The sequence below is a fragment of the Kogia breviceps genome, chromosome 2 (genome assembly GCF_026419965.1).
Source record: "Kogia breviceps isolate mKogBre1 chromosome 2, mKogBre1 haplotype 1, whole genome shotgun sequence".
NCBI lineage: Eukaryota > Metazoa > Chordata > Mammalia > Artiodactyla > Physeteridae > Kogia > Kogia breviceps.
The window spans coordinates 71,761,141-71,777,973 of record NC_081311.1 but is presented as its reverse complement, the minus strand read 5'-3'; the positions used below and the strand labels follow the sequence as shown (position 1 = coordinate 71,777,973).

Genomic DNA, 16,833 nt, shown 5'->3' with positions numbered 1-16,833 from the left:
AAAAAAAAAAAAAAGTTTACCAAAAACTGCATCGGCCACAAAGTCAGCATACCAAGGTTTAACTTCCATCCCTGTCACCAAGTAATTATTTTACCTTAAGACAATCATTAAATCTCTTGATTTCCAAATTGCCTTGAATGTAAAGTTACAACACTTCAGTCCTTCTATATATTTATACTAAGCAGCAACTTCCTATAAAATCAAATTAAAATTAGTAATATGAATTCAAGGCAAAATACATTGCTATGACCAAGCAATAACCTAGGCTCCAGTTCATTCCAAAACCTATCTAAATCAAAAATATTAATATGTAAAAGGTGAAGTATTCTAACATGTAAGTTTATTTGAGATATTGTAGAGAAGTTAGAAATGAATATGATGATTTCAGGGTGTTTCCAGGCCCCATGGGATGGTAATTATTTGGTGAGTCTACACATTTCTAGATTTTTGTCTTAAAACTTGTAGGCTTAAAGATTGTTAGCATACAGTGGGTGGCTTCATCTCAGGGCCACATAAACAAGCTCCCGAGATCTTACTAAATAAACTAGAACATGGATTTATTGATTTCCAGTGAGGAATGTAACAGGCATGAAGATCAGAGCACTCAGCTGGGTGTGTCTATAGATCATCTGAGATGGGAAGGCACAGATTACAATCAGAATGTTGCCTTTTAAACATGAAGTCAGAGCAAGAGGAACCATTTAGATGCATCAGATGTTTAACGCCATCAGTACCCTCATCTCCGCTCTCTCCCCCCAAGTCATGGTGAGATGGACACCGCATAAGGTGACTTCTTTAACTCATTTCTTCGTTTCCACTGTTGACCACCCATCACACTTCCTCTGGTTGGCACTCTTGCCACAGAATTATAAAAATGCTCACAGTGGCATCTTGCCTTGCCCTAGGTGTTTCTGCTTGACTTTGCAAATCTCCTCTCTGGTTTACTGTATGCTGGCTCTGTACATTAACCTTTAGAGCCTTTAATGCCCTCACTACCAGGTTCTCTTGGCCACTTCACCATTGTCTCCAAGAACAGCTACGCTCTACTGAGTAGTATCAATCACCATCAGGCTGTTATTGAGTGTTTTAAGCGCGAAACCCTCTGCCAGAACTGGAGAAGATGCACAGAGGATCTAAAACATGGTCTGTACCTCCAGAGAGCTGGTAGACAGGAGGAAGGGGACACTGACCCATGAAACAATTCAAGATCAAGGCAGTACAAAATGAAGTTCTAAACTACATGGTACAGAAAAATTAGACAATGTGGGAAAGTAAAACGCTAATTACCAGGTACAGAGCACAAAAACACTAGAGAACTAAGAGGTCAGCGGTGTCAAGAATTCAGAGGCGATGGCACTTAAAAAATAATAGACTTGGAACTTCATAAATACTGCCTGAAATTGTGGTTACTCACCAAAGACTTTGTCATAATACAGCTCTTCTCTTCCCCACTAGCAAGTGATAGAGGTTGTGAAGCCTGCAGGTCACCCTTTCCCTGATCCTCTAGAAGAAGGAATCTCATTTGATATTTACTCAACATTCATAGAGCCACCTCCAATACTGGATATGGAAATGAAGGTATATTTCCTTTTGTCTCTTAATTCACCCTATCTGAGCATTGTATTCTCTAGAGGACAGGAGAAAAAAAACAAAATGCTCTTCTATCTTCTTTCCCTCTGATTTTTCCTAGCTAAATATAAATATTTCTTTTGGTGTTGATTCACAAGTGGGCCAGCTGAGGGTGGTTCAGCAATTTTAATTACTTCTACTCCATATTCCCCAATCTCCACCTTCATTTTCCCCAGAGTAAGTAAAAGCACCATTACTTGATTTGTCATGCTGCTCATGAATAATGAAAATTCAGGAAAACGTCAAATCAAAATCCTTCCAGGTTGACATTTCTGATAGAAAACTATCCAAGAGAAGCCTTTACTATCAGTAAAGTCTCCAGAAATCACTTGAGTGTTGTTTACTTTTAATATTCTAGGGGTTGAATCAAGAACAAGGCCCTGAAGAGTCCCAGCCAGAAGTGGACACTTCAGAGACTGATCCATTAGTTGGTTTCACCATTGAAGATATAAAATTGGTGCTGGGTCAAGTCACAGATGACATTTTAATCAGCATTCAGGTACTCAGCCTTGATGGTGTGCTCAGTTACTTTATTACTGGTTAATTAGCCAACCTCAACCTTAATGTCTATAAACACTACCCACGCTCTGCCAGCAAGAGTGATGTTGATGGTGGAGGAGTTCAATTTAACATCTCCACATAACTCTCAGTTGAGTCATCTGAGACTCAGTAAGATCACAAAATAAATTCACCAACAGCACATAGTGTGGTGCGTTATCAGTTTACAGATCATTCAGCATCGAGACCCAAAAAAATAACATGATAAAGACTTCGTGCCCAGTCACACTGTAAGCAAATTGCTCATGCAAGAGTAATGGGAGAACATTTCTAAATAAACACTAAAGCTCAGACCATAATTCTTAGCTAAGACCTTTCACCGAATTCCTACAGAGAGTCTTTCATATCTTTGAACTCCTTCTCAGATGGTTTGCTCCTTTTCACATACCACTAATAGCTAATGGCTATGTATATTGATGGTGTCATCACTGACACCAATGGCTGCATGAAAATGGTGATGGCAACAGCCATCTCAGTAGCAACTGCCAATGATGAATCAGTTGGCTAAGTTTTATGCTTAATGTATTTTCCCCATCCAAAAACAAAAAAACATTTCTACCTCAACACAAAGGCTTGCATCATTTCCTAGGCAAAATGATTAAGTGAGTGATTTGCATATTTTGAGAGGATTTATAATTTCTTGTGGCAATAACAATGAATCAGTAGGACAGTATACTGCATGTTTAAAATATGAATACATCTCAGGGAAAGATTTAGTTGTTTTCTGGACATGAGACTATATATAAAAAGCACACACTGTATTAACAACTAATTTAGAAGGAGCAAAAGATTAGCTTGGCAATAGCATACCTTGTTAGTTGTTTAATCATCAAATGTTAATGAACTATTTACATGAATATTTAATGATTCAATGCCAACAGAATCAGCCAAAGTCCTCTGCTTAATAAGGGGTGATTGGTGTTTACCAGAAATAGTGAAAGGACACATTTTACACAAAGCTTTATTGTTAACAACTCTATGAATGTAATAACTGGTTACTGTGTAGAAGGGCAGAATGCAGTTGAACTAAGCTAGTTCAGAACATATCTCCTTTTTAGATTTGATAACATTTCATCTAAATATAGTTTATGTATAATCATGGCCCTGGGCTCCTTTGTGATCCTGCAGCTCTGAAATTATCACCGAAGGACTACTAGACAGTAATAGAATTGTTTGCAGGCCCCCAAAATTGAAAACATCTTTACCAAGGCCATGTTCCATGTAGTGAGCAGTATGTTTTTAAATATTCATTGAAAAAAATTTTTTAAATTAAAGCCTGCAGCATTTATATCACTACTCTCTATAGCAGAAAGAATATGATTGCTGTATGTGTGTGTTACTGTCCCACTGGCCTGCAGCCGTCTTTACTGAGCTTGGAAGTCCATTAGCTGGCTCATCTAAATGTAATTAGGCATAGAAAGAATTTGGGCCAGAGGTGAGGGATACAGATCTTTCAGGTGCCTTGATCATTTCCATGTTATGTAGATTCATGGACATTAGCCTGGGCCAAATTATGGCCAGTTTTTCAGTAAAATTGCATGGTGATGTGGATTGATACAGTGTTTCAAGAGAGCAAACCCCTTTATATATTTCCTCTCAAAAATCCTAATAAACTCCATGCGAGTTTACCTGATAAATAAATTGAAAACTTAGAGACACAGAAAGATTGTCATTTGTCCAGGGTTTCCAGGGTCAGAAACTGATGAAAGGCCCTGATTGGGAGCTGTGAACTGGGTTCTAGTTCTAATTCCAGTGTTATCCACAGAAACCACATAACATCTAATATCATGACCAGACTACTTTGGTTTTAATACTCCAGTGGTGTGGCACTTTTTCAGTGTTTACTCTTGTGTCTTGGTCAAATTCCAAGTCGGGTAATTGCTCTCTGCTTACCTAAATTTCTCCCCCTGTTTTGGATGGGTAAGTTATTTTCCACTTCTAAAACCTCCTTCCAGTGTTCTTGGCTCTTAAAACTGTCTCATCGCTGTTCAAAGGTAGCCACTTGTCAGTGGTCAGTGTATATAAACCTTTTGAAGACACTGACTTGCTGTAGGAACATTTAATGAATTATTATTTGTAAAATGTTTTAAATTTTCCAATAGTTTTTTTCTCCTTCTTTATTTAAAAATCGTACTCTTATTATAATTTTTGTAGGAAAAGGCAGTAGAGAATTCTTGTTTTAAGTACAGGTTTTTCAGAGCTTCTCCTCCAGCATGGTTACAGGCATATTTCACTTTCTGTAATTCAGAAATTTCTGAAAATAGTGTGAATCCTTAAATTTTTTATGTTAATCTACTTACTTTCCCATTGAATCACTTTATAATTTTAGAAATTTATTAAGAATGAAGTTATCTTGGCCCTGAGATGTTAATTAAAATTATACTGAATAGAGCAAACATTTTAAGCTTATATAGTTTAGGTATTTTAATTTTAAAGATACATTCAAAATGAAATTAGTTTGGCCCTGAGTTGTATAATAAAAATTATACCCAATGGAGCAAACCTTAATATATTTAAAGAATTATATTTCAGAGAAATATGAATGCTAGCACTAAATTCTTACATTAAATGTTGGCTGTCGGCCCTGTCTAAGCAATAAGGCAAAATAATGTGAAAACCTTGAGGGAAGTTTGCCATTTTGGGACCATAGGTATTTTTAGGTCAACCTGAATTTCCAGGTTAGAAAAGCTGAGTGGGAAATCACCTCAAGGAGTGATCACTGAAAGGGTATTGAACACAGGTCATGGATTTTCCATTCTTTCCTAAAAGGAAGTAGAACCATACCCTATCCTGGGGGTTGTAGGATAGCATGTCTGGTCAGCAGAGTTCTGAGGATTAACACGGAGACACCATAGACCAATGACAACCTGTTCTTGACCAGACGGGGAGTCTTGTCATCTAGCGCCCTATCACCATGGTCTAGAGATCTGAGACATGTCCCTCTGTCAGCTCTAGCAGGTGTGCACCTGACCTTCAGGAGCCTTTTCCCCAGAGCACACACTTGTGTCAGTGAATTCTGTCTAGGTGAAATACCAGAAAGACCTCCAGGTTAATGTGAAAACCTTGATGAGACAGTGAAACAGAAGCTGGAAGATGATAATACATCTGTTCTTAGTTGAAAAGAAATGAGATTATTGGTGGATATAGAATACGTTAATTGAGAGCGGAGAGAGTCAATTGTCTAGTTAGAGCAGTGCTTCCCGATCCTTTGGAATTGTAACAAGATCATTTCTTCAAACCATTTCATTCCCTGTGTGGTCTAATATATAGCATGCCATAAAGAAGCAGAAGTAATCTATTTTTAAAGCCTATCACAACATCTTATTAATGAAATAGTATAATGTCGGTGAATATATTACAAAATTAGGAGTTGGAATTATGAATTTAAAAGCTAACATAGGGCTTCCCTGACGGCGCAGTGGCTGGGAATCTGCCTGCCAATGCAGGGGACACGGGTTCGAGCCCTGGTCCGGGAAGATCCCACATGCCGCGGAGCAACTAAGCCCGTGAGCAACAGCTACTGAGCCTGCGCGTCCGGAGCCCGTGCTCCTCAACAAGAGAGGCCGTGATAGTGAGAGGCCCGCGCACCGCGATGAAGAGTGAGTGGCCCCCGCTCGCCGCAACTGGAAAAAGCCCTCGCGCAGCAACGAAGACCCAACACAGCCAAAAATAAATAAATAAAATTTAAAAGCTAACATACGTGAAATTTAACATACTTAATTTTAAACTACTTAACTTTTCAGATAAGAACTAAAGGTGGTTGAGTGGCTTGCCCAAGGCCACAGAGCTAAACTAATCCCTAGGTCTCCACACTTCTAGACCCTGACTCCTTTCAGCTCTTCCAAAATTATGCCTGCGGGGATTAGTGGCCCCTGAAATATGACAGTTCTTTTGTAACCCGGAGGACCATGTTCACCCCTCATTGCCTCCTTCACCCGGCCACCAAGAAAGGAAAAGATGGGAAGCTAGAGGCCAGGCTTGACCCCAGGGCTTGATAATCAAACTTGAGCCAAAAAAGATCGATATTCATGCGAGAACCCAGAATTATTGACACCAATGTGATCTTTTCAGAAATAGCAACTCTGAACTGAAAATCTCATCAGATAAGGCAACCAGGTGGACCTTTGAAAACTACCTATTATAATTACATTTATAAATAAAGAAATAAGAATGAAGTTATATCTGGACAAAAACAGTATTTGATTTTTTAAATTTCTTCTATATAAACTAAAATAATACATTTCTCAAAATACAGTTACCCTGATGTCCTCAAATTAGGTTATAGACATTAATATTTTAAACTTGAAATTACTTATTAACATTTATGTGTATGAACTACTCCTCATACACTTGTCAACTATTTTAAATCACCTAAACAAAAACACCAGTTTTACCATGCCCCACCAGTGGTTTCTCTATACATAGTTTTATAACCCATCATGAATAAAGGAAGACATTTCCAGGGCTACAAATGTTCAGATAATGTGAAAATATTTTTGGAATTATGCAGGTAGCAATGTTAGTCCACAGAATATCTCTGCCAGAAGCTAAATGCTGTCACAGCCACTGCAAACACTAAAACCTGTCAGCAACTGCTTACTTTTTTCTACCAAAACTGTACCAAAAAGTGGCATAATTCCAAGAGTTATATGTGTGAATAATACTCTTTAATTATGAGAATCATTCTAATTGTGAAATTATTTGTGTTGTTATTTCACAACAGAAGGTTTCTGGGATCTCATTTAGAATGTATTACACAGGAGACAAAAACATCCATTGCAAAGGGGTGGCAGTACCAACAACACTGCAATAACTGAGCCTAGAGCAGTTATTCTGATTCGGTGCTTATTGGTAAAGTCTGTCTGAAAATGCAGATAAATTAGCCTATCTTCTAACACAAGGCTATGTGAAAAATGGCTGTCCAAATACCACTTCCTGTTCATAGCAGACATGCTATACATGGGGAATGTGCAGAGAAATATGATAAAGTGTTATCACATCACTACAGGCTGAAACACAGCTATGTCTGCAAAACAGGAAGGTGTGTGAGGGATAATGTCTGTCTTTAGGCACCATAGTATGTCAAAACCACAAAGACAATGTGCAGCGAAAGATAGCTCCATCATAACCACTTTTTTATGATTGTCTTCACAGACCAAGATAAACGAAAAGCTGCAAATACAGGAAGAGGCCTTTAATGCACGAATAGAAAAATTGAAAAAGGCCTGAGGGCTCCAAACAAGGAGAGTGATGCTAAACTTCACAGAAACAAACAAAACCAGCCAGAATAATAGACTCTCTAGAGCACCAGATCGCCTTCATTTAGCTGGGAGAGGAAAACCAAGCCCCAATTTTTATTATCCTAACTAATTAGAAAAGTATTGGCCCCAATTTTGCTACCGCCTGTCCCATAACAGCCTCTGAATTTATTACACTGTGTGTAATAAGAATATTTTGTATATAAGAGTTTGGAGAATTATATATAAAAATACAATTACTTTTACAATACTCCTTTGACATTTTGACTAGTAAATGTTAATCATCTTCAAGGCGAATGAAGTCAACTTTTTAAAATAAAGAAAAAAAATAATAATTTTATCCATACTGACCCAAATGAACTGCCACATTGCTGAAGCTTTGTGAACATAGACCACCACCGCACTGCTGAGGATAAAACTTGCTAAACAACAGCAATTCAAATGCATATACTAGGGGCTTTTTTCCTCCTTAAATCAGTTGGTTTTCTTACTTAAATGTTTCAGTGTGAAACCAATTTTCTGAAATTATATAATGCAGTTTGAAGCATTTTAATTTATTCTGTACTGTATTTGTTATTTCTAATCTTGTTACTCTCCCAGGAGAATACATGACCTATATAAAAAGAAGCAATGTATAAATGGTTATTAAAGACCAACCTATATATAGATTGTAAAAATCTTAAATACAAATCAAACTCACAGAGCTCTTAAAATTAACCATTATATTGCAGTAGAATGATTGAAAACATCTCAAGCCTTTAAATACCTTTATTAAAATATAATTTCAAAAGAAAATATCCATTTGCTGACTGATTGTCCCTAGTTGGACAAACTAAATTAACTACTACCTCGGCCCTTTCCCAATATCTGAGACTCCCGAGTATTCTAGAGTGTAGAGCCTTGCTAGGAGGGGACCATTCCTCCAAGAAGTTTCCAGTTTATACTGGAACCAGATGTACTTGCATCTGGGTGGCACTTGGTCGAATATGTTCTGTCCGTGCTTTGGCCTTGTGCTATAACCTTACCTGCTTACTCTATTTGTACCAAAGGGATTTGCCCGAAATGTATTCATCTGGGGCTGAGACAGATCTGGCAGCATTTGATATTTTTTTAACTACACTGATCATCAAAATAAGAGAAGTCCTTAAGATGAAACCGTGTTTACTGTTCATGAAGTTCCAAGTCTGGAAGGCCGGGAGATGTGCCGAGATGTTTCTTCCTTGAGCTGTCCTTCCTAACTGAAAATGCTGATGGCCATAGGAGATCACTAGGAGGGCTCACAAGTCTTGATTTCGCCAAGCAGTCTTTTTCCAGAGAAAATAGAGGTGAAACTAGAGAAACCACAAATGGGGAATAAAGGAGCTTCTTGAAATCACCAACTTCAAATGCAATCGTTGGCACAGAGTGGACCTCCGTTTCTAATAAAGAGTTCTTATTTTGAGCAAGGGTAGCAAGATTTCAAAACTGAATAAAAAATAGCAGTAAGATCCCTAAAAACTACACAAAGACAATATCCTATAAGCATGCCGAAAGCCTGCCTCTGGAGTAAGACTCCCAAGGTGTGATGGTAGGGTAGCTTCACCTGACTTTTGTGTGACTTTGGATAGGCTGTTCACCCTCTAATTGCTCATCTATTAATTGAGGATAATACTTATGTTTGAGGTAGTTATAAGAACTCAATAAATTCGTTTTAAAGGATGTTTGTTCTAAAGTTTGGTTTCTGTTTACCTCCTAGGATAACCCAAAAACCACTGCCCAGCCCTAATACCCACTGTCCAGTTATTGGATCAGCCTCTTTGCCAGAATTCCCAGACATCTCTCTCTCTCCACTGGAACTTGTGGATCGATACATCCTCCCATGGTAACTACTCTGCCACCCTGTTTTCTTACATCTTTCATGTTGGAGCAGCCCAAGGATCCCTGAGGCAGCCTGGCTGTAACATCTAATAATGATAGAAGAGCAATTGTAGTGGCAGTAGCTAATTCACAGTCTCTGCTCTTTAAATTAATTTTGTTGATAAAGGAATATATGCACTCTGTTACCAAAAAAAGAAAAAAGTGTAGATGATGAAAAATAAATTTCAGGGCTTCCCTGGTGGCGCAGTGGTTAAGAATCTGCCTGCCGATGCAGGGGGACATGAGTTCAAGCCCTGGGCTGGGGAGATCCCACATGCCACAGAGCAACTAAGCCCGTGAGCCACAACTACTGAGCCTGTGCTCTGGAGCCCGTGAGCCACAACTACTGAGTCCACGTGCCACAACTACTGAAGCCCACGCGCCTAGAGCCCGTGCTCCGCAACAGGAGAAGCCACCGCAATGAGAAGCCCGTGCACCGCAAGTAGGAGTAGCCCCAGCTCGTGGCAACTAGAGCAGCAACGAAGACCCAACGCAGCCAAAAAATAAAAAAATAAAAATAAATTTCACCCTAGCTAGGTACCTTTATTTCTCTTCCCATGGGGCAACCACAGCTTCCAGTAAGTCCGTAGGAAAGTGTTTGCCCATTCAAACAATTTTTTGCCCATTTAAACAATTGGATGCTTGTATAGAGGGGTCTTTTTTTTAAACACAATTTGAATTGTTCTTTACATTGCTTTCTTCGTCAAACAACATATCTTAAGATAATTCTCTATCAGTACTTTTTACGACCAAACAGTAATTTATTTTAGCAATTCCGTAACTTTTTAACTAGTTCTATTTATGAACTTTTTATTGTTTTCAGTACTTTGCTATCACAATCTGTATGAACATGTATGATTATACCTAAAGGATGAATTCCTAGAGAGGGAAATTTCTAGGTCAAATTTAGTTGCGTTTCAGGTTTTGATAGATTGTCAAAGTGCCTTCCAAGCATACCAACAGCATATGATAACTCTTTCTCTACATCATTACTAACAGAAGCATTGGCCAATTTTTTATCTTTAGTATTCTGATAGATAGAAAATACTGTCAAACTATTGTTTTAATTTGCTTTTATTGTTTTACTCCACAAGGACTGAGCACCTTCCATATGTTTATAAGCAGATTTAAATATATACATATATATGTGTGTATGTGTATTAATCCCCCAATAACCCTAAGAAATAAACAGATAGATATTATTGGCCTCATTTTATAGTTAAGGAGCCTGAAGCTTAGAGATATATATATATATATATATTTTTTTTTTAAATTTTTGGCTGCATTGGGTCTTCATTGCTGCGCGCGGGCTTTTCTCTAGTTGCAGTGAGCAGGAGTTACTCTTCATTGCGGTGCACAGGCTTCTCATTGCAGTGGCTTCTCTTGTTGCAGAGCACGGGCTCTCGGCACACGGGTTTCAGTAGTTGTGGCATGAGGGCTCAGTAGTTGTGGCTTGCGGGCTCTAGAGCACAGGCTCAGTATTTGTGGCACAGAGGCTTGGTTGCTCCGTGGCATGTGCAATCTTCCCAGACCAAGGGCCAAACCCATGTCCCCTGCATTGGTAGACAGATTGTTAACCACTGCACCACCAGGGAAGTCACTTTTTTTTTTTTTATTGAGAGATTATTAACTTGAACCAAATTGCACAATTGATAATTGATAGATGGATCAGGGCTTGAAATCCAGGTCTGACCTATTTTACAGATGAGGAAACTGGAACACAGAAAACATTTAAGTAACTTTCCCATGATTACACAGCAAGTAAAGTGGTAGAACCAGGTTTTGAACTTAGGCCTGTGTGATGACAAAACCCATATACTTAACCTTTACCTTCATCTAGCTATCTCACAGTTGATATGAAGCAAAGTGAAAACTGACCTTTGTTTTTGTTTTTAGTTATAATAAGGTAACAAACTTGTTTGTATTGTAAGCATATTAAATATTTAGAAAATTTATGCAGGGATGGAATGTATAACGCAGATCCATTCAATCATTCATTTGTGTGCTATATATTCATTGAGTACCTAACATGTGCCAGGGCATTTAGTAGTGAGCCAAACAGACATGGTCTCTGCCCTAATAATAATCTAGAAGAGGGAGACAGCTAATACTAACTGTGATAAAGACAAGCTTCAGGGAATTATAAGAGTATTGAACAAAGGAGCTTGATCTAGTCTGGGAAGTCAGGTAAGCTTCCTATGAGTTTTGCCACTTGGGCTGTGATCTCAGGGATAGGTAGAATTTAACTAGACAGAAGAAGGTGGAGGAAGATGGATTTCAGGCAGCAAAAGAAGCATGTGCAAAGTCCCTGGGACACAGGGTGAGGCTGGATGATTGGTCACAGCCAGAGCTCTCCCGGGAACCTGTAGCCCACATTACATATTTTTACTTTTAACCTAAAAGCAGTGGGAACTTGTTGATAAGTTTTAAGTAGCAAGTGATGTCAGATTAGTATTTTTAAAAGGTCATCTCCCTGGTGCCAGGACTTCTATACATTGGAGACGTGGAAGAGAGAGTATTCTCATAAAAGCTATAGCTCCACTTCTTAGCAATTTCTAAGAGTGGGAGAAATATAAGAGTGGGAGAAATAAAGAAAATTTGGGGCTTTTTTAAAGTCACAGGGTCCACCTACCCTAAGCACTCTTTGGCACAAAGGCAGCCCTCTGAGGAGCCAGGTGAAAAACCATCCCCAACTTCTCACTTAGACAAGTAGCAACCTTCCTCTTATCATCCACAGTGAGATAGCTTCTTTCCATTTGCAGGAGTAATTGGGGGTGATTTTTTACTCACCCCCATGAAAAGTTTCAAAGAGAAAATATATTCACTATTTTACAGACAAGCCACAGACTGCCACTATTTCAGGTACTTGCAGGCACCGTTGTGCCTAAATATAGCTGTGGAGTCATTTTTCCAAAATCCAAATATAAAGCCCCTATTTCTCTCCTCCATTTGATTGGAACCGTTCAACCATCCTGCTAGATAATAAGTTTTCATGTCCTTAGATTGCATTTCATTATGCTTCAGTTCCCCTAGAGAAGAAACGTGCTCCTTTTCCCAACAGTTGTAGAGGAGAAATACTTGTGACATCTCAAGTTTCAGAGTCTCAGGAAGCCGGCCCTCTTCTGGACATCAAAGTCTTTTTATTTCCTGGACACTGATTTGTTAAATAAGAGAAGTCAGGACCTCTTTGCAGCAGCCAAAATACCTATTAATTTAGGTTTCCTAAGCAAAAAGGAATCTACATCAAAATAATACCACCTTGTTGGAATTCAAATTTCAAAACGAAGAGAGAATACTAAAAATTTATTTTGCTTTTAGGGTCCCTCTCTCGTTCATGGAAGTACCCTCAGTGGAGATCAGTTCATCACTTTTTTGTCAGAGCTGCCAGAGTTTTGTGTGATTTAATTTTAGCTTCAGGGAATGTTGAGTGCGGATGTCTCCAATGGTCATTTTGGTGTTTGTTTCTTTTTTTTTTTTTTTTTTAATTTCACCTGTTATTTATTCAGGGTACCTTCTAGGTACTGGGATGAAATAAGACAGATAAGGTCCTTGACTTCATGGAGTTCATGGAATTGAGGCTATCCAGCAACTTGAAATCAAGCTTAGTAATGGTCACCTGTCATCCTATCATCTAGAAAGGGGTTAAATAGCCTAGATGTTAATATTTTCATTGAATACCAATCTCAAAATCAAAAGGAGGAAAAACCAGCCCTTGTTCTTATACCAATGAACATTTATGTTCAGTCACCGTCAAAACATGACCTTCATAAACCAAGGCCCAAATTCAAACAGAATAAAAGTAACATAGTACTCATCTTCCAGTCCCATACAGGAGTTAATCCCACAATGACTAACAAAATATTTATGGACTTTATTTCCTTATCTTTTTCTGTATAACCATTGATTCCCTTATTTTTTTATTAACGTATCCAATCCCCTTTCACCTGTGATTGGACTTCAAGGATTAGGGTAAAGTTAAAGTTTGCACTGAATTTGTAATAACTAAAAATTCAGGACGAAAGAATAAAATATGTTTCTACTCTACTTGCCAGATCCAGAACTTGTAACATCTGCTTAGGAAACACAGCTGAGTGATTGAACAACCATAATGACCCACAGGATTCAATTTTTAAATAGTTGGACCATAGGACCATGGTGACAAAAGTCTTAAATATCATCTAGTTCAATCCTTTCCAGATGAAGAAACTAAGGCCCCAATTAGTAGAAACCTCTGTGATGACATGGCTAATTTGTGGCAGGGCCCAAACTATCAATTCTTCATTCATTAATTCATTCAAGTATGCTTATATTCAACAAATATTTACTGAGTATCTTTTGTGGGTAAGAAACTAGGCTAAGCATTCATAAACAAAAACAGACATAACCGCTGACCTCATGGAGTTCATAATCTAGTGGAAGAGGTGGATTTTAATCAATCACACAAACAATTATAAAAGAATAACTGTAATGGGTGCCGTCGGGCAGGGAGTTATACTCCACAATGAGAGCTGATTTAGAGGAATTTGAACAAATCAAGGAAAGTTCCCCTGGGAGAGTCACATTTAAAGGGTGAGTAGGCACTAATTAGGCAAAGAAGGGAGAAAAGAGTTTTTAGGCAAAGGGAACAGCAAGTGCAAAATCCCTATGAAAAGAGAACATGGGATGATATCTCATTGTAGTTTTGATTTGCATTTCTCTAATGATTAATGATGCTGAGCATTCTTTCATGTGTTTGTTGGCAATCTGTATATCTTCTTTGGAGAATGTCTATTTAGGTCTTCTGCCCATTTTCACACTGGTCAGAATGGCCATCATCAAAAAATCTAGAAACAATAAATGCTGGAGAGGGTGTGGAGAAAAGCAAACCCTCTTGCACTGCTGGTGGGAATGTAAATTGATACAGCCACTATGGAGAACAGTAGGGAGGTTCCTTAAAAAATTAAAAATAGAATTACCATATGACCCAGCAATCCCACTACTGGGCATATACCCTGAGAAAACCATAATTCAAAAAGAGTCATGTACCAAAATGTTCATTGCAGCTCTATTTACAATAGCCAGGACATGGAAGCAACCTAAGTGTCCACTGACAGATGAATGGATAAAGAAGATGTGGTACATATATACAATGGAATATTACTCAGCCATAAAAAGAAACGAAATTGAGGTAGCGAGGTGGATGGACCTGGAGTCTGTCATACAGAGTGAAGTAAGTCAGAAGGAGAAAAACATATACCGTATGCTAACACATATATATGGAATCTAAGAAAAAAAAATGTCATGAAGAGCCTAGGGGCAGGACGGGAATAAAACACAGACCTACTAGAGCATGGCCTTGAGGATATGGGGAGGGGGAAGGGTAAGCTGTGACGAAGTGAGAAAGTGGCATGGACATATATACACTACCAAATGTAAAATAGATAGCTAGTGGGAAGCAGCCGCATAGCACAGGGAGATCAGCTCGGTGCTTTGTGACCACCTAGAGGGGTGGGAGGGAGGGAGACGCAAGAGGGAAGAGATATGGGAACATATGTTTATGTATAACTGATTCACTTTGTTATAAAGCAGAAACTAACACACCATTGTAAAGCAATGATACTGCAATTAAGATGTTAAAAAAAAGAGAGAGAACATGGGAAACAGAGGATGTGAAAGGGGGCCTGTGTGACTAGAGCCTTGAAAGGGAGAAGGGGCATTTTCCAAAGTTGAAAACAAATAGGTTAAGGATATTAGATTATGCAGAGCCTGTATGTCAGGATAAAGAGTTTTGTCTTTATCCTGAATACAGTAAGTTATTGAAGGGTTTTCAGCAGAGACTTGCAGGTGGCTGGTGATGGACAAGCACCTTTGAACTATGCAAAGAGGACTCTAACTGCAGTGGGGAGAAGGGACCAGGGAGGACAAGGTCCCTGGTCCTCTTTCCGTGACACCACACATGTCAGAAGCGGTCCAGCAAACCCATTCTCCTATTATTGCTAACTCCAAATCGCTTTGCAGTGAGGTGTGACTATGGGACCAAGTTCCAGCCAGCGGAATGTGAGTACAAGTGAAATGTGCTGCTTGAAGGGTATGGCTCAGGACCAGACCATACCTCCTCCACGTTCCCTCCCCTCCCTCTCTGCTGGCTGGATGGCAGCAAGGAGAGTGATGACTCAAAGGTGATAGAGCAGCTGTCTGCCTGGGTTCCTGAAGGGCCACATGACAGGTGGCACTTACCAACTCAGATCACATGCCCAGACTGTCATATGAGGGGGAAAGAAACTTCCATTTCTTTTTTTTTTTTTTTTTTTTTTGCGGTATGCGGGCCTCTCACTGTTGTGGCCTCTCCCATTGCGGAGCACAGGCTCCGGACGCGCAGGCCTAGCGGCCATGGCTCACGGGCTTAGTTGCTCCGCGGCATGTGGGATCTTCCCAGACCGGGGCACGAACCCGTGTCTCCTGCATCGGCAGGCGGATTCTCAACCACTGCGCCACCAGGGAAGCCCGAAACTTCCATTTCTGAGAGTGACTTCATTCTTGGGTCTGTCTGTTGCTGCAATTAAGCCTGCCCTGATTAACTCAATGAATATGTCTCTCTGTGTTTATGCATATGTAGCATGTCTCATATGGGTCAATGTCTGTAAACTGGGAGAACAACCAGCAAATTCATTAACTAGGGACCTGCTTATAGTTTTATTGCATAAAGTAATTACTTCTTAGCTTATATAAGCCCACAGTCCCTCCTAAACTGACATTCTATGAAATAATTGACTGAGCCTCATAAGTATGATAAACTACACACTCAGGAAACTCCCACGAGAGGCCACACCTTCAACACTTCCTATTTTAAGTGAGGCTAGTAATTTTTTAAATGTCTATGGATGGCTTGGGATTTCTCTAATATAATAAGTATAAACAAGACTCTAGACTATTAATTTGCTAACAGTTTTTCCCTTAGGCCAAGGTTATTTCCTCAGCTGAAATACTCCTTGATTCACTAAAAATTATTTACTAGATGCCTACTCTAGAACCTGGTTAAGGCCCCTACTAGAGCAAATATTGATATGTTGGCTACTTGATGTTAACTGTATCCGGTTCTAAAGACTAATATTTATTTCAGAAGTATTATTTCTGATTTGGGTAGTTCGCAGTCCATAGGTTAAAATAAACAGCACCGTCAGATCATAGAGTTGGAAATAAAAAGAGCTTATTTTTTCCCTCCCTTAAACATGGTCAGTCACCAGTTGTTTACTTGCTATTGGTGACCACCTGCGTCAGTTAGGATGCTTTTGGCTACAAGTCAGTAAAATCCTAAACTCAAAATGGCTCAAAAAATTATAAAAATAGGGCTTCCCTGGTGGCGCAGTGGTTGAGAGTCCGCCTGCCAATGCAGGGGACGCGGGTTCGTGCCCCGGTCCAGGAAGATCCCACATGCCTCGGAGCGGCTGGGCCCGTGAGCCATGGCCGCTGAACCTGCACGTCCAGAGCCTGTGCTCCGCAACGGGAGAGGCCA

The 16,833-nt window shown here is 39.3% G+C and overlaps 1 protein-coding gene across 5 annotated transcripts in view; it reads left to right on the top strand.

Moving 5' to 3' along the window:
• Positions 1 to 15,412, top strand: part of CABCOCO1 (ciliary associated calcium binding coiled-coil 1) — a 135,472-nt gene extending 120,060 nt beyond the window's left edge. Inside the window, exons 6-8 of one of the 5 annotated variants that reach the window (XM_059055090.2) lie at positions 1,456 to 1,578; positions 1,988 to 2,128; positions 7,342 to 9,142. In XM_059055090.2, coding sequence (XP_058911073.1) covers positions 1,456 to 1,578; positions 1,988 to 2,128; positions 7,342 to 7,416 — 339 coding nt within the window. In that variant the 3' untranslated portion in view covers positions 7,417 to 9,142. Of the gene's footprint in view, positions 1 to 1,455; positions 1,579 to 1,987; positions 2,129 to 7,341; positions 9,143 to 9,180; positions 9,376 to 15,338 lie in introns of those variants that run through there. The other 4 variants (XR_010838963.1, XM_059055091.2, XM_067025546.1 and 1 more) reach the window with 4 other exon arrangements.
• The last annotated feature ends 1,421 nt before the right edge of the window (positions 15,413 to 16,833 follow it).